The sequence below is a fragment of the Solanum pennellii genome, chromosome 12 (genome assembly GCF_001406875.1).
Source record: "Solanum pennellii chromosome 12, SPENNV200".
In the NCBI taxonomy this organism is placed as follows: domain Eukaryota; kingdom Viridiplantae; phylum Streptophyta; class Magnoliopsida; order Solanales; family Solanaceae; genus Solanum; species Solanum pennellii.
The window spans coordinates 78,740,452-78,766,616 of record NC_028648.1 but is presented as its reverse complement, the minus strand read 5'-3'; the positions used below and the strand labels follow the sequence as shown (position 1 = coordinate 78,766,616).

At 32.3% G+C, this 26,165-nt stretch overlaps 5 protein-coding genes across 8 annotated transcripts; 3 read left to right on the top strand and 2 right to left on the bottom strand.

Annotated features, from left to right (window-relative positions):
• Window positions 1-278: 278 nt before the first annotated feature.
• Window positions 279-4,433, top strand: LOC107006030 (transcription factor TGA1). 3 transcript variants are annotated; one of them, XM_015204672.2, is made up of 9 exons: window positions 279-430; window positions 1,673-1,840; window positions 1,922-1,999; window positions 2,160-2,219; window positions 2,305-2,382; window positions 2,459-2,516; window positions 2,854-3,125; window positions 3,527-3,754; window positions 3,865-4,433. In XM_015204672.2, the coding sequence occupies exons 2-9, from the start codon at window positions 1,676-1,678 to the stop codon at window positions 4,015-4,017; spliced, it is 1,092 nt and encodes a 363-aa protein (XP_015060158.1). In that variant the 5' UTR covers window positions 279-430; window positions 1,673-1,675; the 3' UTR covers window positions 4,018-4,433. The 3 variants fall into 3 exon arrangements, with proteins under 3 accessions (XP_015060158.1, XP_027769675.1, XP_027769676.1); XM_027913874.1 differs by having other exon boundaries at window positions 295-430; window positions 1,625-1,840; XM_027913875.1 differs by lacking the exon at window positions 279-430 and adding an exon at window positions 1,330-1,351.
• A 398-nt stretch (window positions 4,434-4,831) lies between these two features.
• On the top strand, window positions 4,832-8,408 carry LOC107006039 (pre-mRNA-splicing factor cwf23). Its single transcript, XM_015204680.2, has 5 exons — window positions 4,832-5,240; window positions 6,302-6,376; window positions 6,732-6,871; window positions 7,335-7,472; window positions 7,949-8,408. Exons 1-5 carry the CDS (start codon window positions 4,970-4,972, stop codon window positions 8,156-8,158), a joined length of 834 nt encoding a protein of 277 aa, XP_015060166.1. The 5' UTR covers window positions 4,832-4,969; the 3' UTR covers window positions 8,159-8,408.
• Window positions 8,409-8,581: 173 nt separating this feature from the next.
• LOC107006035 (phosphopantothenate--cysteine ligase 2-like) lies at window positions 8,582-12,956 on the bottom strand. Of its 2 annotated transcripts, none has more exons than XM_027913623.1 (10): window positions 12,686-12,956; window positions 11,538-11,708; window positions 11,297-11,420; window positions 11,166-11,210; window positions 10,964-11,049; window positions 10,612-10,664; window positions 10,472-10,531; window positions 10,193-10,294; window positions 9,318-9,437; window positions 8,582-9,039 (listed from the first exon to the last, which is right to left on the bottom strand). In XM_027913623.1, exons 2-10 carry the CDS (start codon window positions 11,671-11,673, stop codon window positions 8,809-8,811), a joined length of 957 nt encoding a protein of 318 aa, XP_027769424.1. In that variant the 5' UTR covers window positions 11,674-11,708; window positions 12,686-12,956; the 3' UTR covers window positions 8,582-8,808. The 2 variants fall into 2 exon arrangements, with proteins under 2 accessions (XP_027769424.1, XP_015060163.1); XM_015204677.2 differs by having other exon boundaries at window positions 12,728-12,954.
• Window positions 12,957-16,175: 3,219 nt separating this feature from the next.
• On the bottom strand, window positions 16,176-17,200 carry LOC107006044 (ATP synthase delta chain, chloroplastic). Its single transcript, XM_015204686.2, has one exon. It carries the CDS (start codon window positions 17,126-17,128, stop codon window positions 16,376-16,378), a length of 753 nt encoding a protein of 250 aa, XP_015060172.1. The 5' UTR covers window positions 17,129-17,200; the 3' UTR covers window positions 16,176-16,375.
• A 4,278-nt stretch (window positions 17,201-21,478) lies between these two features.
• On the top strand, window positions 21,479-25,203 carry LOC107006014 (laccase-15-like). The gene is made up of 6 exons (XM_015204650.2): window positions 21,479-21,556; window positions 21,695-21,846; window positions 22,331-22,575; window positions 22,728-22,856; window positions 23,437-24,405; window positions 24,972-25,203. The coding sequence occupies exons 1-6, from the start codon at window positions 21,479-21,481 to the stop codon at window positions 25,100-25,102; spliced, it is 1,704 nt and encodes a 567-aa protein (XP_015060136.1). The 3' UTR covers window positions 25,103-25,203.
• Window positions 25,204-26,165: the final 962 nt, after the last annotated feature.

Here is a 26,165-nt window from a genome sequence, read left to right as displayed (position 1 = left end):
ATATTTTTTAAATTTAAAATTCACAACATCTAAATTCTTAATTCCGTAAATGTGGTAGGTTAGTTAAAGTTTGTTATAAATAATTATAAATATGCCAAGTCCGTGTGTGTGTGCGCCTATTTCTATTATATAAAAATATTTTTTTGATAATGATATAAAGCCTTCAAAAAATTGACAAGCATTTTCAAAAAGGCAATCAAATTCTTTAATACTTTGTCTCTTTTTTATTTTTATTTTTATTTTTCCTTCATAGTACTTTAATCTTTGTTTATAAATTTACTATAAACTTTCTTTTGTCAGTTTATTGTTTTTCTCTGCCTCTAAATTCCACTTTTTTTTTTCCTTTCTTCTTTGTATAATTTCATAATTCAGTTTTAATTTTCTTGAAAAACTCCAATTTGTAGAAGAGTTTCTTTGTACTTATGAACAGGTTAGCCCCTTAATTTAATTTTTCAGTATTTTTTTTCTTTTTAGTATTAATGTTTTGCCTAAAAAGTTGAATTCTTGAATTATATATCATATAATAGTTGTAGTTGTATGTTTTTGTGTGTGTATGTTTAGGGATGAATTCATCTGAGTCCTTACGTTGAAAAATTACGATGTATATATGAAGTTATTTTTCTTTTAGGTATATATAGTATATATTGAATTCTTTAGTTTGACATATTCATATGTTATGTTTGCTTGTTAGTATTTTAAAAATTTTTTTACTGAAAATTCTGACTCTGCTGCTGCTGTTGTGGTGTGTTAGCCTTGTATACTAGAAGTTTATTTATTTGTGTTAAATTATTTTTTTTTTGGGGTATTTTGTGTTTTTTGTATTGATTACATGAAATAATATGGATGATTTCAAGTTACCTTTAATTTGTGGTTTGATGATGAGCATAAAAAGCTATTTTGAAATAGCTAACAATTTTTGAAACAGAGTGTTTAGTCAAGTTTAGATTCTTCACTTTGATAAGTTTTATCAAGTTTGATGGATTTCCTTATTGGAGTCTCTATTCTATTTTTCGTGTTAGACGGAGTGGACGTATAGTAGGTAGTGCAGTGTTGTCTTACTTTTCGATTGATTTGGCTTGGTGGTGTTTGTCGTAGTACTAGACTTGTTCTTGTAGTATCTTGCTTTTTGATATCTACCATCATCTGTTGTTTATTGTGTTTAGGTTATCGCACTATTTTGTTGTTGTTGTTGTTATTGTTCCTTTTCTGGATGTTTTGCACTGCGTTGCGTTATTAGTTGCTATGTTTTCTTCACTATCGCTTTTCCCTTTTCATAACTACTTTGATTTGTTGTTATGAAGCCGAGCGTCTTTTGATAACAGCCTGTCTACCTCCACGAGGTAGGACTAAGGTCGGGATACACTCTACCCTCCTCAGACCCCACTTGTTGGATTTTACTGGATATGTTGTTGTTGGTAGAAACTCAATTGCAGTTAATATCATGTCATCAATGATCAAACTATAACGTGACTTGTTCGGTGATTTCATAGCTAGAATTTGCTGTATCCTCCAGAAGTGCCTCATGTATCTCATAATCCGAAAAAATACCTGTTTGTTTGTCGTCCGGTCATTTCTTAGAAATGATTTTCTTAGCTATAACTCTGTTACTCTCTCTGCTCTGCAGTGATCTAAAATTCGCGTCTAAGATATGTGATCTTTCTTTTTGATTCAGTCGATGAACATGAGTTCTACATCAACTCAGTTTGCCCCCACGAGAAGGATGGGCATATTCGAACCATTCCACCATATGAGTATGTGGGAAGACGCGTTTAGAGGTGATATTATGCCCAGTGTTGGTGCGTGTATGGTCACACCGGCAAATGACAGGGCAGATGACAAGGTAAAGAACCATACATGCATCTACTAGCTAATAAAATCGAAGTTTCTATCGTTATTGAACTGATATTTATGGTTATTGTAGTCGGGATATACTTCTAGTGACCAACTTATACCATCTGGCTCTGAGGATAATCAAGCAGGAAAGAGTATTTCAGACAAGGTGGGCATAACAGACCTTCAAATCTCTACTTATCTCTCGTTTCCGTGTTTATATGTTTTAGGTGAAAGTATTGAAACATTCGTGATATACCCAAAACGAATAGATAAACGAATGTACCTCTGATGTTAAAGGCTAAGTATATTTGCATATTGAAAGTTAGGTACAACGGCGTCTAGCACAGAATCGTGAAGCTGCACGTAAAAGCCGTATGAGGAAAAAGGTATCTGAAAGTTTTAATATTTCTTGTGTTGTAGATACTTGAAGAATTCCTATCTTGATTCGTTTTCCAACTCTTTTCAACACAGGCTTATGTTCAGCAGCTCGAAAAAAGCAATTTGAAGCTAGCACAACTTGAAATGGAACTTGAGAGAGCTCGACAGCAGGTCAGTGAAATTCTCTCCTGCGCGTTTCTAACTTCAGTATCATAGTAACTCACATCACGTAATAAATTTATCGCAGGGACTGTACATTTTAGGTTCAAATGGTAATATGGGGCTAAGTTCAACAATTAATCCAGGTTCGTGGATACTGGACTTATCGCTTAATAGCTCATTTTTCATTTTCTGTTCATGAGTAGTTTAACTTATCAACTCTTTTAGATTCTTAATGTTAACTCAGCTAGACCTGCTCAAGTCTCTTGCGTAAAATAATAGACTACTTCCACTTTTTCATTAGGTAATGTCACACGCTGTTGTCTGGCTAAAATCTTCACAATGTCTATTAGAAAGATGGTAAATTGCATGCTAGTAAAACAAGAATGTGACCCTATTTACTTAAACATACGTCATGTGACTTTCTTGAAAACAGCGTGTGTGTATCGTGAATTTTGTTCCTAACTGGTGTTGCCTATGCAGGAATAGCTGCATTTGAAATGGAATATAGTCTCTGGGTTGAAGAGCAACAAAAAAAGAACGTAGAGTTGAGGAACATATTGCAATCCCATGTAAGCGAAATGGAGCTTCAGTTGCTGGTAGAAACCGTCTTAAACCACTACTACAATCTATTCCGAATCAAAGCTGATGCTGCGAAAGCTGATGTGTTTTACTTGATGTCTGGGATGTGGAGAACTTCGGTGGAGCGATTTTTCCTCTGGATTGGAGGATTCAAGCCATCTGAACTCATAAATGTATGTAGTCCTTGCTGCATTTTCACTGCTCTGTAGCTTAGTAATATTCGTTTAACATAATCCTCATAGTGTAGCTCATACATAAATATCATGAAGTAGTCATCACACCTATATACACATAAATGTCTCGGAGTCGTCATATTGTCAATCTATGTTTAAAGAGGCTCCCAAATTTCCTCTCATGTTTTCTTGTGACAACAAACTCAACTTTTACCGCAACTATTTTCACATATTATTCTTGCTGCATTGATTGAAATTCTCATTTAGTTGCATCTCTAACATTCACCGTCCATTAGTCCCATTCGTATTCTTTTTATCTCTTGCTTGTGTTGTTTCCTTGTGTTCTGCCTGCAACTTATCAAATAAGTGTGAGATTTCTCATTGTAACGTCAATTTTATAGATCGTGATGCCACAGCTTGAGCCATTGTCAGATCAGCAGATCGTGAAAATCTGTAATCTACGACACTGTTGTCAGCAAGCCGAGGATGCTCTCACTCAGGGAATGGATAAACTTCAGCAAACTCTGGCACAGAACATCCTAACTATGACCACTGGAATGGGAAGTTACAGTTCTCAAATGGTTTCTAGTATGGAAAAGTTAGAAGCACTCGAGAGTTTCGTTAACCAGGTAACACTTTCTATTCCTCCCCTCCGTTTCAAACTTTTTTTGTCTGGTTTCGACTTGACATAGAGTTAAAGAAAGTAAAAACAACTTCTGAATCTTGTGATCTTAAACAGGCAGATCACCTTAGACAGCAAACGTTACAACAAATGTCACTTGTCTTGACTACACGCCAATCAGCCAGGGGGTTACTAGCTTTCGGGGAGTATCTTCAACGTCTTCGTGCTCTAAGTTCTCTATGGGCTGCTCGTCCTCGTGAACCTACCTAGCCTTTTACGAGCAAAGCAGACGAAGATCACTAAGTTTCCTCGAATGTAAGCTGTTTAACTACGCCTGAACGAGATGTATATGGAAAATGTAATCGAAGTCTTGTCTAGAATTTCATACTCGGAAAACGCGTATTATTCAGGTGGTACCCTGGCAAGTTTCAAGAATTGTATGTATATAGGGAAGGGGGATGTGTATAATTCTAGAATAAGAACTTGATGAGAGTAGAGAAATTTAACTATGAAACTCAGAGAAATCTGGAAAATGTAATTTTAATTTTTACATATGGTGTAAACTGAAAAAAAATGTATTTTGGAGAGAGTTTTCTCCCACTCGTTAGTTTGAAAAAGAGTACTCCCTCCTATTTGTATCTGGTTTTACAAGTAATAAATATCCTCATATCTTTTATCATTATTGCTAAGGTTAAGTCTCCTAATCTTTTTTGCTCGTTCTCTTCAAAATTGAAGTATTCGTTGACACTTTTAAAGAGTTCAAGAGATATCACACAAAACATAATACGTGCACAAATTCAACATGAAAATCATAACCTGACATGTATCCATCGACATTTTAACCACAAGACATAACAAGTGCACAAATTCAGCAGAAAAATTATAACCTGACATGCATCTATCGACGACATTTTAACTTTGACGAAATCATAACCTGACATGCATCTATCGACGACATTTTAACTTTGACGATAAAGTAAAGAAGACGGACATTAGCTACATATCCATGGAGGGTACAACAGTCATTTACCTAATTCTTTTTCCTCCAAATGTAACGAAATAAACCGTCCACATAATTAGAAGAGAATTTTTGAGGAAACAAAAAATTTAAAATAAAATTCATTTCTCTATCACTTCATCAAATCTTCTTACTCCATTAATGGCATAGAAATCTGAAATACTCTGTGTGAAGAGTGAAATTAACAATCAAAAATCGAAAATTATGAGCAATTTGAGATCGATTTGTAGGCCTCAAGTTGTGTATTTTTCAATTACTTGTTGTTGCAGAGACTTATTGGGGAAATCGACAGTTAGGGTTTCAACTTGGAACCCTAGTTCAGTTTCTCGATGGACTAAACCACCGGTGCTGCAATCATGGTATCATACTTCGAGTAGAATTGAAACTTGGGATCATCGATTGAATCAGCAGAGGAAAATGGTGACTACTTCTGCTTATAATTGGAATGATTCAAAGTCTCCTTATGAAACTTTAGGTATGTTTATCCGATTTTGACAGAACAGGGAGTTGCTAAAAAAGGAAGTAAGACGAACAAATTGAAACTTAGGAGCTGTAGTTGGCTTTTAAATGATTTTATAGTTATGAAAAGAAATTGTACTATTTCTGCATAAAAATTCTGCTTTTGGTTTGCTTGGATTTAAAATCCTTTTTTTTTGCATAGTAAGTGTGGTTTACTATATTCTAGGTTAGCAGTCCTTGAAAATAGACACTTGAAATTGTTGGTATTTTATATAATAGTGGTCTGACATGAGTTTAAATGGAGTATCATGGTAGGGGACGATTCATATAGCAGTCCCCGACTTGTTTGGAATTGAGGCGTAGTGGACCGTTGTTGTCAAAGAATGGAAGTTGAACTCAATTTGACTTGGAACTATGATGAGAAAAACGTCTTTTAGAAAACGCAAAGGAAGAACGAATAGTTTCTTATCAAAGATACATTTGAATTGAATATTGTTTAGGAACATTTATGTTGTGTGAAATACATGACTTTTAGCAAAATATAGAGGATCTAGGAGTTGTGAAACTGCGTTAAAACCAAATTATTAGCTCTGCTAGATTAAGTTAACATATTAGAACAACAAAGGAAAGCTGAAAAAAAAATATTCAGAGACTTCATGTTTGGAAGAAAATTTCTATATCGGTAGCAAATCTTTCTAACTCACATGGTGTGTTTTCATAGTTTCAAGAGTTCTATGTGTATGAGTTTTCAACTTTTAGTCTTTTCATTTCTTGTCTTCTCTATTATTCTTTTTCTGTTTGGTGTTTTCATAAAGGACATCTTCATCTTGGGATGTATGTGTAGAAGTGTCATAGGCCTATATGAACAATCTCATTCCAACTTATTTAACGTTATGAAGTGTCTATACACTACCAACATAGTTTTGCTGGTTTTAGTAATAAGACGCACTGAAACTACCTTTAGAGCTCCTTCAAATTAGTGGACTACAAAGCACAGTGGAGTCCTTTCCCTCTTACTCTATGCATTTCAGTACTTTTGCATTATTTGCAAAACTGATGCAATGTTTCTGTTTACAGAACTAGAAGGGGATGCTGATGAAGAACAAATAAAAGTGGCATATAGACGATTGGCGAAGTTTTACCATCCAGATGGTTTGTGCTTAATCTTATAGTTGTCATTTTAGTGTATTCCTCACACATGCATTTTCTCTTGATTACCCCTTTTCTTTTCCTTTTTGGTAATAAGCATCAGTATGTTGTGTACTTGTTTGACCTGATACTAGTTTTGATTTTAGCTATATTTGTATGCATGTACAAAAAAAAAACTTGTTTGGCACGGTATTCTCTGGTATCAAAGATCTTATCAAGAATTTTTGTAAATGGTTGCCACCTCTTGTTGGTCAATCCTAGTGATTACTTGTTGGGTCAGAGAATCAATTTACTAGAGCCCTTGTATCGGCTGTTCTCTTCTATCTGGAACTAACTTACTTCTGTTTCCTCCTCTAAGTTTATAATGGCAGAGGGACTCTTGAGGAAGGAGAAACTGCTGAAGCTCGATTCATTAAGATTCAAGCTGCTTACGAGCTTCTTATAGATGCAGACGAACGGAGAAAATATGATAAAGACCATCGAGTAAACCCCATGAAGGTGAAAATTTAGAACAATGTTGATAGTGAACATGCCTTAGTGTACTCCTTTCAGTATACTTCATATTGCCTCTTTAAAATACCCGAGTGATTGTTTTAAGGTGCAAACTACCAAATTTTGCAACGTGGAAAGGGAAATATATATGAAAATGAGAAATTACATATTCCTTATGCACACTGTGGATGTTGTACATATTCAGTGGACAGGATTACAGAAATCACTTTTTTTTTTGGTTGATAAGTTCTCAGTGTGGACAGAATTTGCCAATACTAAGATTAGTGATTTTGCAAAGTTCTAGTATTGACACCATAATTAGCCCCCAAACTTTTACTTGTCAAATGGCTGGATTTGTTTATGTCAATAAAGTGTTTCCTTAATGTGGTGCTATTTGTTCTCTACCTTTTCGGGCCTGCAGTATCTTCATTTTCTCAAACTGACACGATGTTTTTCTGTTATTCATCAGGCATCCGAAGCATGGGTGGAGTGGCTAATAAAAAAGCGAAAAGCATTTGACCAACGGGGTGATATGGCCATTGCTGCATGGGCTGAACAGCAGCAGCTAGAATTAAATCTGAAGGCCCGCCGCCTTGCTCGTTCAAAGGTATAGAACTGCTAATAGTATACTTTTTGTATCTCTGAGTGCTAGCTGGCTAATCATGCATTCTATATTGCCTTATTAACTTATGAATATCACTTCAAGATATGCACATATTAAGATGCTTTTCGATATCCTTTAACTTCTCATTAACATAATGTGGCGCTCTGAATATCCCACGTGAGAAATACTAGAACATACATTGGATGATCTTAATGAGTTCATCAATCTTCAGTTTCTTTCTTCTTAGTTCCTCTCTTCTCACCGTAGTGATAGATATTCGTCATTTGGTGAACTAGCATTAGCCATACGCCCATACTTATACCCAGCAGGTCTCAATCTGCATTACACCATACATATGATGCTGTTTCCATTCCTGATTCCTTATGTCGCCCTTCATTCCACTCCTGAAAACTATAAATATGATGCACATTTCTTTCCTAGCGTCATCTGTAATATATTGACAAAATGGACCTTTATAGATGGATCCTGAAGAAGAAAGGCGAATCATTGCTAAAGAGAGAAAGGCTTCTGTGGAGAATTTTAACAATACATTAAAGCGACATACACTTGTCTTAAGGAAAAGAGACATAATGCGGCGAAAATCAGAGGAAGAAAAGAAAAGAGTCATTAGCAGGCTTCTGGCTGCTGAAGGTCTGGAGCTTGCAGAGGAGGACGATAAGAATCTATAGAAGATGCCACGCATATTGGTCCGCCTCCACGCACCTGGTGAAGAATACAGCATCTTGGAAAGCTACTTCAGGTTAAAACAATGTATTGTGCAATACAAGAAGAACCAAAATAGTTATCTTTTTAAGTTATTTAGATGTACATCAATCATAGGTTAACTCTGTACTATACTGAACTTGGCAAGGTTGAAACGTTTAGTTTTCGATTTGCCATTGTTGACTCACTATCTGTGGGTATATTGATGCTTTCATAGATGCTGTATCCCTTTCTACTAATACTGATAGCAGGTGAAGATCAGGTACCTAATGAAATAGTCGAGATGTGTGTGAGCTCATCCTAACACTACCTTCATACAAGACGAGATTCACGTCAAGTTTAGAGCCACAAAGACACTTATAAACAGGTATCATTAAGAAATACATCATGCCCAGAGAAAAAGGAGTAAATGGTGCTCTGCTAACTTTTACATGGGAACAGCAAGAATCAGAGCCAACACTGAAGAACATAACTTATAATTTATTCAGTAATACAGCGCCTTATTCGTGCACAAAGCTTAATTCTTCAACAAGAAAAAGAAAAGACTCATCAATAGGTTACATAATTGTTGCACAGATGTAATACAATCCCTCAAAGAAGTCAGGTGTACAAGAGATCATGCATTGATATATGCTGAATGTCTGTCCACAACAAGCTTAATCAATGGATCTTCGACATCAGCCCCAGGCTGAGTTGTGTCTCTACGAACTGTGATTTTTTCCTGCTCCGAGACAACTATAACTTCCTCTTTACGAGTTTGAAGTTCATTAGCTACCACCATATGCATCTTGTACTTTTTGAGGGCCATATCAGCCTTCCCTAAAAGGATATCTGTATCTGTCTCCAGCTGTTAAGAAGTAAACGTTGAAATCAGTATTCGCACTATGTGATGAGCAGAGATATGAAGATATACAGGTCACATTCATATATATACGTAATAGTTGTGGGGAATCAATCAGTTTTGAACTCTGGAAACTAATAGGAAATAGAATGCGAGTATTTTTACAGGTACAGCATATGCACAGTTCTCCTCAATATATATTCGACACAGGTTAATTGTTCAGTCACCATAGGTACAGCAAACTTCAAGATCATTAAAGGAACCTCGAAAAGTGATCAGCTAACCTTGAAAGATATGCAGAAAGCCACAGGTGCCCACTCATTTCTAAGAACATAAAGCATCTTCGGTACCTGAGCAAGTCGCATATCCAAGGGACCAGATCCTGACTGGATCTTATGCATCGTCTGTAAAGAGGAGCTTATATTAAGCAAATACCAGAAGATGTGAGATGAACAAAAATATCTGTTATATATCTATCATTTCTACCTACCAAAGCAAAAAGGAAGTTCTATAGAACGGTTGTAACAACATCAATAATGTATGTGAGTGAATGGTTGCCCTCTAAAAGCTCAATATATCCAACAAGATGAGTATCGAAGAGATGCAAATGACAAGATAAATATGTTAGAAGGTATAAGCCGCACATATAGGAGATAAAATGAGAATATTGCTTGAGGTGGTTTTGCCATGTCTTATGTACACCTCCAGATGCACCGGTAACCTTAAATCACATGGAAAGAAGTCATCTCAGAACATTTGGAATATCTTGGAGTCCAGACAGATCTATCAAAAGATAGAAAATAACGAAAGCTGAAAATTTGTAGTGATGAATACCAACGAGAAGGCTACTTTGAGTATATAAGAGATATACCCACTAAGGTATATTAGAGAAATCCTAGTGCTAGGCAATCCTTAAGTACAGATATTGAAATATAATGAAGCATGGAGTATTTATGATATTACGGATTCATACACCCGACCCCAACTACCTTGGGATTGAGGCGTGGTTGTTATAGTTATATACCTGTCATTTCTGGTATTGAAACAAAAGAAGTCAAGAGACAACGAAGAAGAAAAACAGAACAAAGATCAAACTGCGTCCAACCATTTCCAACTGCAAATTCAACCAAAACAACGCCAAGAAGGAATAAATGATTACCATGCTCTCCCATGGTACATAGAAATCAGAAACTGCAGCTGCAAGATAGAACATAGCACTAGGACCAAGGCTCCTTAAAGAGACAGCTATCATCCGAAGAATCTGTTTAACACAAACCACATTTAATACTCTTTTACAAGCTTTCATACAACATATCAGATACGGAGCATATTGCTTACTCAAGGTAGAAGTTTTTAGAATTAAGTACACCATATAGATTTGCACCAATCTATTGAATATAACCTACTTATCATACAAAAAAAAAACAATGAACATGACCTGTAAATACTCGAAAATTGTTGTAAACGGTAATTTCAACAGGAAACCGCCATTAACTGCCTGCAATAAGAAATTCTTAAGTTAATTACTGACAAATGTAATTGAAATTTTCTAAATGAATAATTGATTAAGATCTTCACCGAACGATTTTCAGCAATGGCTCTCTTCACCACTTCAGCATGCGATGGGTCCACTAAAAAGCATAAAATGGTCAACAACATCAGCCAGGTTCAAAATATTTCAAACAACAGTGGTAAATATCCCCGCCAACCACCCGAGGTAACACCTAACGAGATGGGATGTGGGCAACATCGACATAAAGGAAATTAGGAATACTAATATAAATAGAAGTAACTTCCCAAATTCTATCACATTATTATATTTCCTCGTTTTATAATTCTCACATCTATTTTATTAGGTCTCCTGCCTCCTGTTGAAATGAAAAAATTCTTGTGCAATTGTATTTGGGAATAAATGCAAAAAATAACAGACCTTGAATACTTGAATCATCAGTTGAAGTAAAACACTCGAGCAATGGATCGTCAGGTAGTGATCTGCAAAATGGCTGGCAGGTTCCCCTGCATATGTAGAGTTCCATGGCCTTAAAAATCCAGTCAAGAGCATATACTATTTTCCGAAAGGAAGAAACATGATCAGGATAATGGTAAGACATAGCAATGCACTTGACACAAACCTACGATACAGAAAGATGACAGAATAACCAGCCTTCAAAAAGTACCTGCAATTCCAGTTCAATTTGAATGTAAGACGTTACATGAACCAAATGCGTACTAGAGAATTTAAGTATGGTTTTTCATGATATACTCTGTGGAAGCAGATCCTCTATGACCAGAGCTAAAGTTATCAATATAGCGAACACATCGTTTCTCCAAAGGAACAGTTGTACCGCCAGAAGTCACACACACCACCCTATTTGCTTTTCCATTCTCTGAACATGACAATGAAGACAAAGTCAGAATAGCTTACATGGCATTGTCATTGTCCAGATTGTGGAAAGGAACTTGAAAAAATACAAGCTACGAGAGGTGAACGGAAGCAAATTTGCCTGATGATGAATTCCGGTCGACAAATTCCTTCAGTTTTGTCTCTATTTCAGCAGCATCTTTTAGTGGTGGAGCTGATTCAAAGAACGCCTTGATTTTAAGTGTTGGTGTTTCAGGTGCATGATCAGTCTTGTTCATTGAATCCGTGAAAAATCGTTACAGAGATTGTTTATCTACAATATGACAAGTCACCAAGATCACAACCTCAGGATAACCAATTCATCGACCAATGCAAGTTCCATAACAGGGAATTTCCAAGATAAACAATAGCTAGCGATCCACATCAACAACTTCACTATAAGTTAAATGGGAAAAGAAGCGAATCCAAATAAGCACAACACTATAGATGATTCATATAGCCGTCTCCAACTACAACTATTTTGTGATTGACTCGTAGTTGATTGATTAGAAGAATTAAGATCAACAAGGGAAAAATACATCAAGTACTTCAAAAGTATCAAGAATTGAGAATGAGTTATGTGCTTCAAATCGATCAAGACGTGAACTTTATATTCTAAATTGCTAGAAAACCTACTAATACAGTAAATACAAAATCAGCCAGAAGTAAGACATAATTAGAGTTTTCACCTAGTGCAATGAAGAAGGGAGAATACAGCTAAAAGAGAAAAACACACAATTTTGATACATAAATCATTTCAAATTACCAAAATATGAGAACAAAGTATGGAAACTTTTGGACATCTTTAACTCAGAAAAGGGGCTGACTCGATAAAGGCAAATTTGGACCTTCGTGGCCCAACGAGACAATACAGAGGACAGAAAATAAGAGTCCATATGAAACTCAGGCAGATTTCCATTTTTTCAATTCTATAAAATCACACACCAAATTGATTTTGACTATCCAAACATAAAGATAAGAGGTTGAATTAGTTGTTTAAGGGTTCAAAACTCAAATTTCAAGCACTACATTTTAATTTTCCAATCCCTTAGTGAAAAATCCACTAGAATATATACAAATAATTGAATTACACTCTTAATAACATTCCCAGCAAAGATCACATTCAAAATAATCAACAAATGAGAATGAACTCTGCACCTTAAAAGGGTCAAAAACTAAAATTCTGAAATTTTACCAAAAGCATACTAAATACCCAATCAAAAAACAGCTAATACTACTAAAATTACTCACATTTATGAACAACATAAGGCTAAAGATTGTAGTAAGATTCACCTGATGCGATGGAGGAGAACACAGCTGAAAAAGATTCGATTTTTATTTACTTTTTCATATACCCAGATAGATTTGGGGATAAAAAAAACTGAAAGATTATTGAAAATCTACAAAATTGAGTGAAATTGGAGAAGTGGGTTTAGCTTTTAGAGTTTAGTTTGATGGAGAAATTCACAAATGGAAGTTGGGTGGCAAAAGGCAACATAGAAAGAATGAAATTTATAGGTAAACAAACTTGTGCAACTTAGAAGTATTTAAAAAAATATGATAATCAAATTAGTTGAATTTTAATATGATAATTAAATTATAAAAAAAATATACATAAACATTATAATTATTATGAAAATAATTTATTCGCACTCGATTGAGAATAAATTTTTCAAACTCCTACTATAGTTAATAGCCGCCAAGATCCCCCAACTGTTTTGGTCGGATTTTGAGGGCTATTTATTTACATTTTTTCTGTATTTATGTTGAAGTTTTTTGGTGTAATGTATTTTTAATTTTGTATTTAGTATTTTATATTTATATTTGGATTTGATTATTTTAAATTTGAATTGGCATAAGGTTTCGTTTGGAGAAAAATGCTTTCTAGAAAAGTATTTTTTTATATGTATAATTCAAATTCGAGACTTTTAATTAAAATATAGGAGTCTTTTTTTTCTCTAAGAGAATTTATATGGGGCAACTTTCACGTATAACAAACATAAATTTCATATTTGTATGATATAACAAAGTTTGTAAAATTTGCACTTTATAACAAACATATATATGTATAATTCGTTATACATATACAATTGAAGCGAATTGTATAAAAAGAGAAAGAGAAAGAGATTTGGGCATAGAATTGTGTAAAATGAAGTATATAAAATGAATTGCATAATTATAAGTGTATAGGACGAGTATATACAATTTGAATTTGTATAAAACGAGAAAGGCAAAAGAGACTTGGGCCGGAAATATACAATTGAATCGAATTGTATAAAATGAGGAGAGAAATTATATACAATTTGAATTTGTATAAAACGAGAAAGAGATAAAGACAAAAGAGACTTGGGCAGGGAATACTTTTATTGTATAATTATGAGTGTATAAGACGGATATATATATATATTTGCATGTGTATATATATAATTTTCTCTCGCTTTATACAATTAGAAACACAATTTATACAATTATATTGTATAGAGTGAGAGAGGCGAGCGAGAGAGGGAGAATGGCGAGCGAGAATATGAGGGAGAGAGGGAATGACAAACATTTTGTTATGGAACATAAACAAATCAAATAGTAGCTACTATATTTATTTTATATTATTAATTTGTCATTCTATACGATTATCTTAATTCACAGATGCTCAAACAAATATTATTTTATTATAACTAAAAATAATTTTAACTGAAATGAAATAATTTAATGTTTAAAGATTATTTTAAATTACAAATAATATAAAATATTTTAGATATATATAATATAAACTAAACTTTTATCTTCTCACCCATAAAAAACAATTCAATTAATGTTAATCATGATCATATCTAAATTCTAACTCCCACTCTTATTAAGCTAGGCAATATCATTACCATCGAAAAAGTAAACGTACTCCCTCAAACTTTATTTTATGTGATTTTGATTTAAAGATACTAATAGGTAGATGATAATAAAAATAAAGTAAACATTCACTTGTATTACAAGTTTATATTTAATTAACAAATACAACATAAAAATATTCATTGCTTAAGTCAGAACTTGACTTAGAATTCATGTCTTAGCTTGTTAAATTTCAATTTGATTAATGAATTACTTATGTTTTGTTGTTTCATTCTTATTATTATTATTTAGCATAAAAACATCTTGTTCGTCCATTTAGGGGTGATAAACAAAATCTAATGGGTATTCTTAAAGATATAGAATCGTTTGATAGCGTGTATCTATTAGTATTTTACAACCAAACTCTATATTAGTATTGAGCAATTTTAGTTGATCCTAAATTCTCTTTTTAAGTTTAGCGAAATAATCTACAATATTTGAAGTCACTTGACTAATATCGTTAAGATTTACAATTGATTCAATCTAATAACATCTTCAAAAAATCAATATGAAGAATTTTCGTATTGCTCTATGTGTATCCTTGTACCATCATTACTCTGTATATACAAGTATTTGACTCATTATAGTACAATTATAACAAAGTAAATAAACATATATCAAAACATAAAAATAATTTTGTGGCTGATGACACAAAATTTCGTATTCTATTTTATTTCAGAATATTGTTTAAAAAAAAAAAACTATTTGTCTTGATATGACAAATGTGTTTGTTACTGAGTAACTTTGATGATTAATCAACTATCAATTGTTTCACATAAAGTCATTCAACTTTCATTTTTATTCAAAAGTCACTCAAATATGATTTTTTGCACAGAAAGTCACTCAACTTTCATTTTCAACTGAAAATCACTCAGCAATGACTTTTTTGCACTGAAAAATCACTCAACTGAAAACAATTAAATAGGTTCAGTGACTTTCTGTGCAAAGAAGTCATAGTTGAGTGATTTTTCAGTTGAAAATGAAAGTTGAGTGACTTTATGTGCAAAGAAGTCATAGTTGAATGACTTTTGAATTGAAAATGAAAGTTGAGTGACTTTCTATGCAAAAAGATCATAGTTGAGTGACTTTTGAGTTAAAAATGAAAGTTGAGTGACTTTCTATGAAAACAATTGATAGTTGAGTGACCATCAAAGTTATTAACTTGTTTTTTACTTATAGAGCTCACATCAACGTCTTTATTTCCTTTCTCTTTTATTGTTTCTTAAAAACTATTGACGAGAAGCAGATTATAGATATATGTGATTTTATATGAATTCAAATTCAATTCATACAAGGCGGATCTATAAGGGGTTGTGGCCGAGACATAACGAGTTGAAAATGTTATACAACACGAGGTGGGACAAATTATAAATTAAGCAGGTTAAGCTCAACCCCCATCTTGCCCGCCCCGTTGCCATCCCTAACCACCTATAGACTTAGGATTCACACACTTCATCTTTAAGCTATCAATGCTTACTTAATGAAGAGATGACTTTTTGTTAGTTAAAAAATAATTGTTAATGGCTTTGAAGGATTAAGTGTCAAACACATTCCATTAGTTTTGAGACACCATAGAATCATATTTCCATCTTGTTTGAATTTTAAGAGCTCTTCAATGTAATTTTCAACATCGTTTCGGAGTAAATTTTGCTTAATATTTTTTTACATTGACATAATAAAGAGTAAAATTTATAATAATTTTCATATAAAATTTTAATTTTAAAATATTTTAATTTTAAAGATTAGAAAACTCAACTCCTCATATGAAATTAAATCTAGTAATTATTGCTCGTGAAGACATTTGGAAACTCATGAACTATATGAGTGATGCAAATTTGTACATATATCTAAGATTGTGAAATATAAAAGCTCGATTTTTACGATTATAGGTATTTAATCGGATCAACTATGAGTCGATCGATCTGAATTTGCATACAGCAACTAATTTACATTTATCCAAAAATTCAGAATAGTATTATGTTTTACGCAAAATTATATATTACAAAAATAATCATAATAATTATTAAAATTAAGAAGAAAAAAAACACAACAATTACTTATTTATACAGCTAATTGAATATCCCCAATTTCAAGCTGTGCAGCAATATCTTCAAGTTGTTTCTTCACACTCATATCAATCAATTTAGATCCTGAATTTCCATACCTTATTGTAAATCCAGCAACAAGAGATTCATCAATCACTGTTTTGATCCTCACATTTTTCGCTCCTGTTAATCGTTGAACTCCTTTTGCGATCTGTGCTAAATGTTGCGATTCCAGTTTCACCACTGAAGTCACTACAGCAAGTTCAGTATCCGTCAAGGTATTGTAAACTTTCTCAAACTCTTTAACAATGTCTTTGATTAATTCAACTCTCTTCATATCAACAAGGATGTTGAGAAAATTTGCAACGTGTGGTTGAATGCCTGTAGATGAAACGATCTCGTCAACGAGTTCACGTTTTTTCTCTTCGCTAACGATAGGACTTACGAAGAAATCGTAAACCGCATCGTCGTCGAAGATTTTCTCGAGTTTTTCGAGATCTGCTGTGGTTTGTTCTAGTGTTTCGTTGGATTTAGCTACGTCGGCGAGAGCGTTCGCGTAGCTACCGGCGGCGGAATCTGCCATTTTTGCACCGAGTACGCCGCCGCCGCGGCCGCGGCGGGAGGTGCGTTTGGATCGGAGTTTGAGTGTGAGTTTTGGGAGCTTGAGACCGCCGGAGTAGGAGAGCTTTGCGACGGTTCCGTTGATGAGTTGAGTCGGCGGCGGTGAACGGGATTGGAAAGTTATCGGAGTTTGTTGTAGAGCCGCCATTGATGAAAAATCAAATCTCTATGCTCGAGAAAAATTGAGAGGAGAGGAAAGGTTTGAGAGTGAGAAATGAGAAAAGGGATTATGGAGGGTAATGAACGGTTGAGATTAAAGATGAAACAGAGATCGACGGTGATGAAGGGATAAGATTATCTCTTATTTCCGGTGAAGGATAGCCTGTTATCTTATGGTTTATAGGGATAAGGAGTTGACACATGTGCACTTCACATTTTGAGAAGATAATAAAATTGAATTAATAAAAATTAATTTATTAATATTGGATTATCGAATTAACGATTATGAATATATTAATTATTATTGTTAGTGGTTAACGATGTAGGATGGAACCAGCTAGGACCGGAACGACTATCGACCAAGCTTAAGTTAGCTCCTTAAGTTTGTGTCTCTCCCTGAGATTCACTCACTTTCAGACAGACTCAAAATTCGATTCGCTTATTACTTAATTTTCTTATTGAGTGCATTGTTAACTTGTTAAGAATTATTATAGTTACGTTTTTATCGCAAGTAAATATATTTTTTGTTGATATCGTAAGTATATTGGTTAAATACTAAGTGCTTATGTGTATGTAGTTCCAAATTTTAGATATTCATATATTTTTCATTGTGTTTACAATTACAGAATTACCAGCTTAAGTAAAGCTAGAGAAATTATTTTATTTGATAGGAAATCGATATATTGGTGAATTGGTGAAAAAAAGGGCATGTAATGATTGAGTTGATAAATCTCTCAATTATCACTCGATAATTACTAATCGGATATCAAATCAATCGATAGCTTATTGACTAGCTAGCAAATGTCTTTAAAAGATGATATTCAATAAATAAAAACTATTAAGCGTAATCATCCGCTAAATTCATCCTATAATCACCCCTACTTTGAGCAAAATGAAGGGAAAATTTGAAATTCTTAAGAGTAGGATTTGCGCTTTATAATCTCTCTATTTTAATTTATATGAATTATTTAAACATAAAATTGAAAAATAAGAAAATAATTTTTTAATAAATTTATCATTTAAAACAAACCGAATACATAGATTAACATTGTATATTAGTTATCAAATTATCATATCATGATTGAGATTTTGATACCACGAATCTAATATTTGGTATGCGTTTTAATTTTTTTTAGTATTTATATATGATATTTAATTTTTGTAGAAAAATTTTGAAATATCAAGTATTATATTAAAATGTATAGTGATATGTACAAATTATATATATTATTACAATATTAATAAATCTATAAAATAGTATTAGTACAAATTACATCATTAAATTTTAATTACTTTTTATTGATTAAAACGGTATATTTTGTACAATTTATTAACGGAAATAGTTGTTTGTATTTATTTTTTTTTTGAAATATTTCAACATTTTTTAGGTGTATAATTGAAACGTTTCTGAAAAACAAAATCATATTCTCTATTATATGATTATATTTATATAAAAGTTGAAGTTGAACAAATTATAATTATCACAATTTATCGTATCACAAAAATATTAGTAAAATATAATTTAAAAATATCACACTGAATTAATATAATATAACAATAACATTTATTTTTAAAAATCAAAAATCAAAATTATCGATCAATATTTTTAAATATTGTACCATATCATACTCTGATACTCACCCATGTCATAGTTTCAATTAAAAATAAAATAAAAAAACTTAAATTTTAATTCTTATTAAATATAAAAAAACATCATTTTTCTTGATTAAAAAAAAGGCGAAAAAATATAGAATTCTGATGGGTTTTTTGTTTTTTGGTAGTAGTAGTAGAAGTAATAGTATGTTTTATTTCGTGTCTTTCAAATATTACGATCAAATACATATTAAACTTCATCCAAATTTAAATTTTTAATAATATTTTAAAATTTATGGCCAAACGTTTGCTACAAAGAAACCACCTATAATAGATGCGATGCAATGAATGAGGTTGCTTCTCTCTTAGAGGTTGCTTCTCTCTTAGCCAAAGCTCTCGAATTCAAATCCTGGATATGAAAAAAATTGCAATAGGACTGCAAACTCGACATGAATTCAAGCGAAAAAAAACTAAACTAATAAAATGTAACGACCTGTTTAGTCGTTTTGAGCAGCAGATCTTATTTCTGGAAAAACTGGCTGAGTCGACGGATCCCACGACGGACCGTCATGGGCACGACGGACCGTCGAGGGGGTCTCGTTCCAAAACACTTAGAATTCTGAAAATTGGGTACTGAAATCGAGTCTCTGAACTTCGTAACGGAATGGCAGGACGGACCGTCGCAGGCACGACGGACCGTCACAGACCCTTCACTGAAATTTAGTCTCTGAGCTTTGTGACGGACCTGCAGGACGGACCGTCGCAGGCACGACGGACCGTCACAGGCTCCGTAAGCTCACTCGGGTCGGAAATTCTGTTAGGTAATTTAAGGGGCGTTTTGGACTATTCCTGCTTTAATTATAAAGTTAGTGGGTTAATGTTAATAGTTTAATTACTTGGGGGTTAAAAGAGATAAACTTGAGTTAATTAGTGGGTTAATTCCTCATCTTTCATACTTAATTATATGCTAGTTAGGGTAAAAGAAAGAGGGTTTGAATAAGAAAAATAGAAAGAACAAGGAGAGGGAAAGAGAAACGATCGAGAGAGAAACGAACGAAGAGGATAGCAAAGATTTTGAGGATTTGCTTGCTTGATCACGAATCTTCGGTGGAGGTAGGTTATGGTTTTTATACTATTCGTAGTAAACTCTTAATAGCGAATGATATGTGTTGGGTTGTATTGTAAAGTCTTCTATATGCCTAATTGTATGCTTGCATGAATGTGATTATATAATTGTGATGAAATAAGCATGATGAAGCTATTGAATCCCAAATCTTGAACCCCCCTTGTTAATGATGATGCCTTGGTATAAAAGAAGGATTGATGAATTAATAGAATGAGATTAGTGGAGCGGGTGTCACGAACCGACACGTAGTATTAGGGGGACCGGGTGTCACGAGCCGACACGTAGTATTAGGGGGACCGGGTGTCACGAACCGACACGTAGTATTAGGGGATCGGGTGCCAGTCGCGACACGTTTTGGGTCGTGACATAAAATAAAATATTTCAATGTATATTAAGATGTTTTCTTAAAATTGAAGTCACATCCCAAATCCATAAAATACCAATTGAAAGTTTTTGAAACCCATAAAAAGTAAATTGTGACAACCTAATTAAAAGGTAGCAAGAAATTAATCCATCCTTCGTTTTTCTACCATATCAATAAATGCTCTTTGAAGGAAGAATGAAATGAATTCTTTTTACACAAACATCATAAAATGGAAAATGCCAAATAGAGAAATTATTTTTTTACAGAGTTGACTATCAAGCTCTTCTTTATTATAAAAATTAAATTAAAAAAAAAAAGGATATAAGTAGCAACAAAAATATTAAATACTATATATGAAAGTTACATATGATCAGTTTAAAATTCTTTAGATATAATTTGTTTCTATTCTTAGAGGTAACTTTGAAAAATAATCTTAACCATAGTTGACAAAGACACATGGTTTCATACATGGCTACTGGACGTATTTATCTGAGTTTAGTACTTTTGATACATAATATAAATTTATATTTCAAATTTATTTAAACAAACAAATAGTATATATCTATGCATGATTTCAAAAATGAAATGATTTCAATAATTTCTAGTTTCGTTGAAATTTGAGTAATCGACAATAAGTAATTTTCTGAGAAAAAATTGTTGAAAACCTTATTTGACTAAATTGTAATAAACCAAATACTACCTCGTGGATCACAACTTACAATGGTCACATATTTCACTTGATATCAAAATCAGACGGAGGTACTGAATTCAAATCATATCTGCTCTGTTATGAAGAAAAGAAATCTCCACGTGCTTGACCTGCATGATTGTATCTAGGGTCGGAGCTATCATTATAGTTATAAGTTCGGAAAGACTCACGAGCTTGTACCTTCAATATATCCTTGTATTTGTATTGAGTATTATATCTAATACATGAGTAATTTATCAAGAACCTAATAAATGTAAATAATTATATGTATTTCAAAATTTATAAATTAAAAATTCTGACTCCATCAATCCGTGAGAGTATTTTACCTAAAACGCAATTTCTATACTAAGAGAAGTCCTAATAATTCATTATATATATGTAATGACCTTAACATTTTCTTGATACTATTTCTAGTGTGCAACATTTACCTAATCCTTAAATTTGTTGTCTACTTTTCATTTATTACTTCTTTGATTAATTACTCCCACCACCATTATAAATTCCTTGATCAAACAAAGTTAAAAATTATTTGAGTCTTCAAAAAAGAATGGCTATGAAAACATATACTTTATTTTTCATACTTCTTCTTGCCAATGCAGCTTTTGCTAACCACTATCAATTCATTGTAAGTATCAATATTGCAATTTTCTTAGAGTTAATTTGAAACTTATCAGTTCGAAATTTTAGCTATTTTAAGTTACTAAGTACGATGATTTAATCATTTGTACATGTATGTTGTATATGAACTAACGTTGCGTTGCAGGTTAAAGAAACTTCGATCGAAAGACTTTGCAAATCAAAAAAAATTCTCACTGTGAATGGCAAGTTTCCTGGTCCAACCATCTATGCCAACAAAGGATCCACTCTTATTGTTCATGTCTATAACAAAAGCAAGTATAATATCACTATTCATTGGTAAGAACTATATATATATATATTTATATATGCCCTATATATATTTCGAGATGGATTCAGGATTTGATATCATGAATTTGTTAGCTCTTTAGAGTTAATTGCGTTCTAATATAATAATATGTACATATTAAATGAATTTATTAGGAGAAGAACATGTATCTTGAATCATATATACCCTTTTGTTGTATATGAACTAGTTCATGTCTAGCACTTAAATAACTTGATAAAGTAGACATAGTCAAATTAATTTCAAAGGGTATAGTCATTCAACTTTCAGTTTATTGTATAAAAGTCATAAAATCAATTTTGATAACAGAAAAATAACTTTATCATATATAAAAATAATAAATTCGATCCTGAATTTCATCTCTGAAGCGTTGTTGATTTGATATATGTTTCATGTTGTACTTTTCTACCTAATTTGGTGATTTTTTGGACTAAGAAAAATATTGTTAATTTGGTGATTATACTTTATGTATATCAGGCATGGAGTGAAACAACCGCGAAATCCATGGTCAGATGGTCCAGAGTATATCACTCAATGTCCGATTCAACCGGGCTCCCAATTCAAGCAAACAATCATACTTTCTGATGAAGAAGGCACTATTTGGTGGCACGCGCACAACAAATGGGCACGTGCCACAGTTCATGGCGCCATTATTGTTTATCCAAATCCCGGACATAGTTATCCTTTCCCTAAGCCTCATGCTGAAATACCAATTATTTTAGGTACAATTATTCCTTCCAAACATCAAATTTTATTATATATTATCGTTAACGTTATATCATGATCAATTACACATAGTTATCTTTTAAATTCAAAAAATAACTACTTATTTTTTATTTTTTTTATTTTTTGTAAATTTTATTATTATTGTTAGGTGAGTGGTGGAAGGATAGTGTTGTGGAGGTTTTAAAGGAATTTGTTGGATCAGGAGGTCAACCACAGACTTCTGATGCTTTTTTGATTAATGGTCAGCCTGGTGATTATTACCCATGTTCAAAGCATGGTAGGTACCATCAAACTCTTTAGTACGTGACGTGAATTTAAATTAGTAAAACTTTAATATGATATCAAATTTCATATGGTGTTTGAACATGAATATTTTACATCATATAACTATCACACTATTAGGTTACATCATGTTGAAGAGTTCAATTTACTTGATAGTTGATATAAAGAAATTTTACATTTTAAGGTCAACAACAACAAAAGATCATATTTATAGGAAATATTATATAACAAAAAAGCTAAATTTGTAATCCTGAAAACAATACTTGCAACAATAATAGGTAAATTTTACTTGCTATACATATAGTGTAACTTTTTCCTTTTTCAATTGTCAACGTGTATAACTTAAACTTAATATATAAATACATTAACTATATGAAAAGATCTATAATATGTTAAATCCAGAACTTTAAATTTACCCATTTTATTTAGGATACATAATACTTGCAACAATAATTGGTAAAGTTTACTTGCTATATATCGTGTAACCTTTTTTTCATTATCAGTATATATAAGTTAAACTTTATCGTTCTTCATTCTTTTTCTATATTAATTTTTTTTTTAAATTTTTTTTTCAGGAACTTTCAAGCTAGAAATTAAATCTGGAAAAACTTACCTACTAAGAATTTTAAATGCAGCAATGCATGAAATTCTTTTTTTTGCAATTAGAAATCACAAATTAACAATTGTTGGAACAGATGGAAGTTACACAAAGCCATTAACAAGAGATTTTATAGCCATAAGTCCTGGTCAAACATTTGATTGTCTATTAAAAGCCAATCAAAATCCAAATAATTTTTATTATATGGCTGCTAGAGCATATACTAATGGTACAAATGTCCAATTTAATAACTCAACAACAACAGCCATAATAAAATATCAAGAAAATAATTACAATTTTAATAATTCACCTATTTCACTTCCTTATTTACCTTCTTATTATGACACACCTTCAACAATTAATTTCAGTGTTAGTCTAAGGAGTTTAGCTTCGAAAATCCATCCAATATCTGTCCCCACTAAAGTTAAAACAAGGTTGGTTTCAACTGTCTCAATCAACTTATTACCATGCCCAAAAAATAATACTAGGTCATGTCAAGGTCCAAACGGAACGCGATTATCGGCTAGTATGAATAATATAAGCTTCTTGACACCACCAAGGTATAATATACTCGAGGCATATTATTATAATCGCGTTAAGGGCGTGTTTGGGGCGGATTTTCCCGATTTTCCGCCGTATGTTTTTAATTATACTGATGATGTTTTGCCTTTGGAGCTTGAATTGCCTAAATTTGGGACACAAGTGAAAGTATTGAAGTATAATACAACAGTTGAATTGGTGTTACAAGGGACAAATTTGGTAACTGGATTAGATCATCCTATGCATCTACATGGTTACAATTTTTATGTTGTTGGTTGGGGATTAGGTAATTTTGATGAAAAATATGATCCTAAGAATTATAATCTTGTTGATCCACCTAGAAGGAACAATGTTGTTGTGCCTAAAAATGGTTGGGTTGCTATCAGATTCCGAGCTGACAATCCAGGTATATACGTGATTTTTTTTTTACTTATCAAGTTTAAGTTAAATACACTGACAGTTAGGTCATACTATGATTTTTCATTTTCTTACATTATCTATAGTACCCTTTGTTTTTACTTAAGTTACATACGATGACAGGTGTTTTAATCTATGATAGGAGGTTAGATATCATTTGCAATGTTTATTATATACTTCATAAATTTCTTTTAAAAAAAAAAAGAATCATTTTTTAGAACTAAAAACAAGAAGTTATTTTCTAGCCATTCACAATTTGATCCAAAAATAAAGTGATTTTGTTTTTTTCCAAAAAATAATTAAGAAGTTATTGTAATTAATGTTATTCTTTTTAATATTACATTTGACTATGAGTAGATTATGTTAATTAAGTGAAATACATCTCATAATTAATGTTGTTAAGTTATGTTATACGAGTACAATCAATGTATATACATTTTCCTTAATTACTTGCATTATCATTTTTACTTATCGAATTAAATGAAGTTATATACACTGATAATATATATGTATACACTATCTTAATTTCTAATTTAATTATTAATTTTTTCATAGGAGTTTGGACCATGCATTGTCATATTGAGAGACATCTTACATGGGGAATGCAGACTGTATTTATAGTGAAAAATGGGCACAAACCAGAAGAACATATTTTGCCTCCTCCTCATTACATGCCACCATGCTAATTTTTCCTTTCATTATAAATTACTTTTAATATATACTATATAGTTATATTAGTGAAGGGAGTTATCCTAATTATTATAAGTAGAGTTTGTGGAATATTCAATAGTGTGCTTGTGTATATATAGTACTTGAATTAAAATTAATTGTTATGTTCAGAAGCATATTCAGGAATTTAAATGAATAAGTATATTTAACTATTGTTTGATCTTATTTCATAATTTTTTTTTTATAACTTGATACGTAAATAGTATATGACTTCTAAAGATCGTAGTATCTTTACAATACTAAAATTTGTAGTTTATAAAACATGAATAATCTCTTTAATATACAAGAGGAAAAACTAGAGAATATATACGATCTATAAATTTGTTGTTTACAAATTAAGCCACCCAAAAAACATTAAAATGTAATTATGTCTACTTGGGCCGATTACAATCCATCCTTTAGTGGACCTGTTCAATCCGGTTAATGGGCCCAAAAAGGGAAGAATGGTATGAAATAACAAACATTTAAGTAAATTTTACGGAAAAATCACATAATTTTAATATGAAATTACAATCTATCCCTCTTTAGTTTGTAATTATATTAATGTCTTAAAAATTAAAACAATTTGGATACATTAATATGTAGCTTGGATACATTAAGGAGTATCTTGAATACATTATAACATAAAGCGGATACATAATATGTAGCTCGAATACATTAAAAACTAGTGTGGATACATTATAAAATAAATCGGATACATTAAAGAGTATCTTGAATACATTATAACATAAACCAGATACATAATATGTAGCTCGAATACATTAAAAACTAGTGCGGATACATTATAAAATAAAGCGAATACATAATATGTAGCTCGAATACATTAAAGAAACAACGAATTTTAGAGATTTTTAAAAATAGAAGGAGATATTGGAAACAAGGAAAACCTAAGGCGTGTATTTGAATAATTTTTCCAACATTTAATTATACTGAATGTTGTAGCTATATTTTACTTTATGTTTTATTCACAACTATATTCCACATAATTTCCCATCCGGGAGGGGTGGGGGTGGGGGTGGG

Bases quoted from the DNA above. Each gene is read 5' to 3' on its own strand.
- LOC107006030 (XM_015204672.2), top strand. From the start codon at position 1,676: ATGAACATGAGTTCTACATCAACTCAGTTTGCCCCCACGAGAAGGATG. The intron at 2,517-2,853 runs GTTCGTGGATAC...TTGCCTATGCAG, and splicing joins AAGTTCAACAATTAATCCAG to GAATAGCTGCATTTGAAATG. The intron at 3,126-3,526 runs GTATGTAGTCCT...TCAATTTTATAG, and splicing joins AGCCATCTGAACTCATAAAT to ATCGTGATGCCACAGCTTGA.
- LOC107006039 (XM_015204680.2), top strand. From the start codon at position 4,970: ATGAGCAATTTGAGATCGATTTGTAGGCCTCAAGTTGTGTATTTTTCA. The intron at 5,241-6,301 runs GTATGTTTATCC...TTCTGTTTACAG, and splicing joins GTCTCCTTATGAAACTTTAG to AACTAGAAGGGGATGCTGAT. The intron at 6,872-7,334 runs GTGAAAATTTAG...GTTATTCATCAG, and splicing joins ATCGAGTAAACCCCATGAAG to GCATCCGAAGCATGGGTGGA.
- LOC107006035 (XM_027913623.1), bottom strand. From the start codon at position 11,673: ATGAACAAGACTGATCATGCACCTGAAACACCAACACTTAAAATCAAG. The intron at 11,050-11,165 runs GTTTGTGTCAAG...CTACATATGCAG, and splicing joins GTCATCTTTCTGTATCGTAG to GGGAACCTGCCAGCCATTTT. The intron at 10,295-10,471 runs GTCATGTTCATT...TGTGTTAAACAG, and splicing joins CAATTTTCGAGTATTTACAG to ATTCTTCGGATGATAGCTGT.
- LOC107006044 (XM_015204686.2), bottom strand. From the start codon at position 17,128: ATGGCGGCTCTACAACAAACTCCGATAACTTTCCAATCCCGTTCACCG.
- LOC107006014 (XM_015204650.2), top strand. From the start codon at position 21,479: ATGGCTATGAAAACATATACTTTATTTTTCATACTTCTTCTTGCCAAT. The intron at 22,857-23,436 runs GTAGGTACCATC...TTTTTTTTTCAG, and splicing joins TTACCCATGTTCAAAGCATG to GAACTTTCAAGCTAGAAATT. The intron at 24,406-24,971 runs GTATATACGTGA...ATTTTTTCATAG, and splicing joins ATTCCGAGCTGACAATCCAG to GAGTTTGGACCATGCATTGT.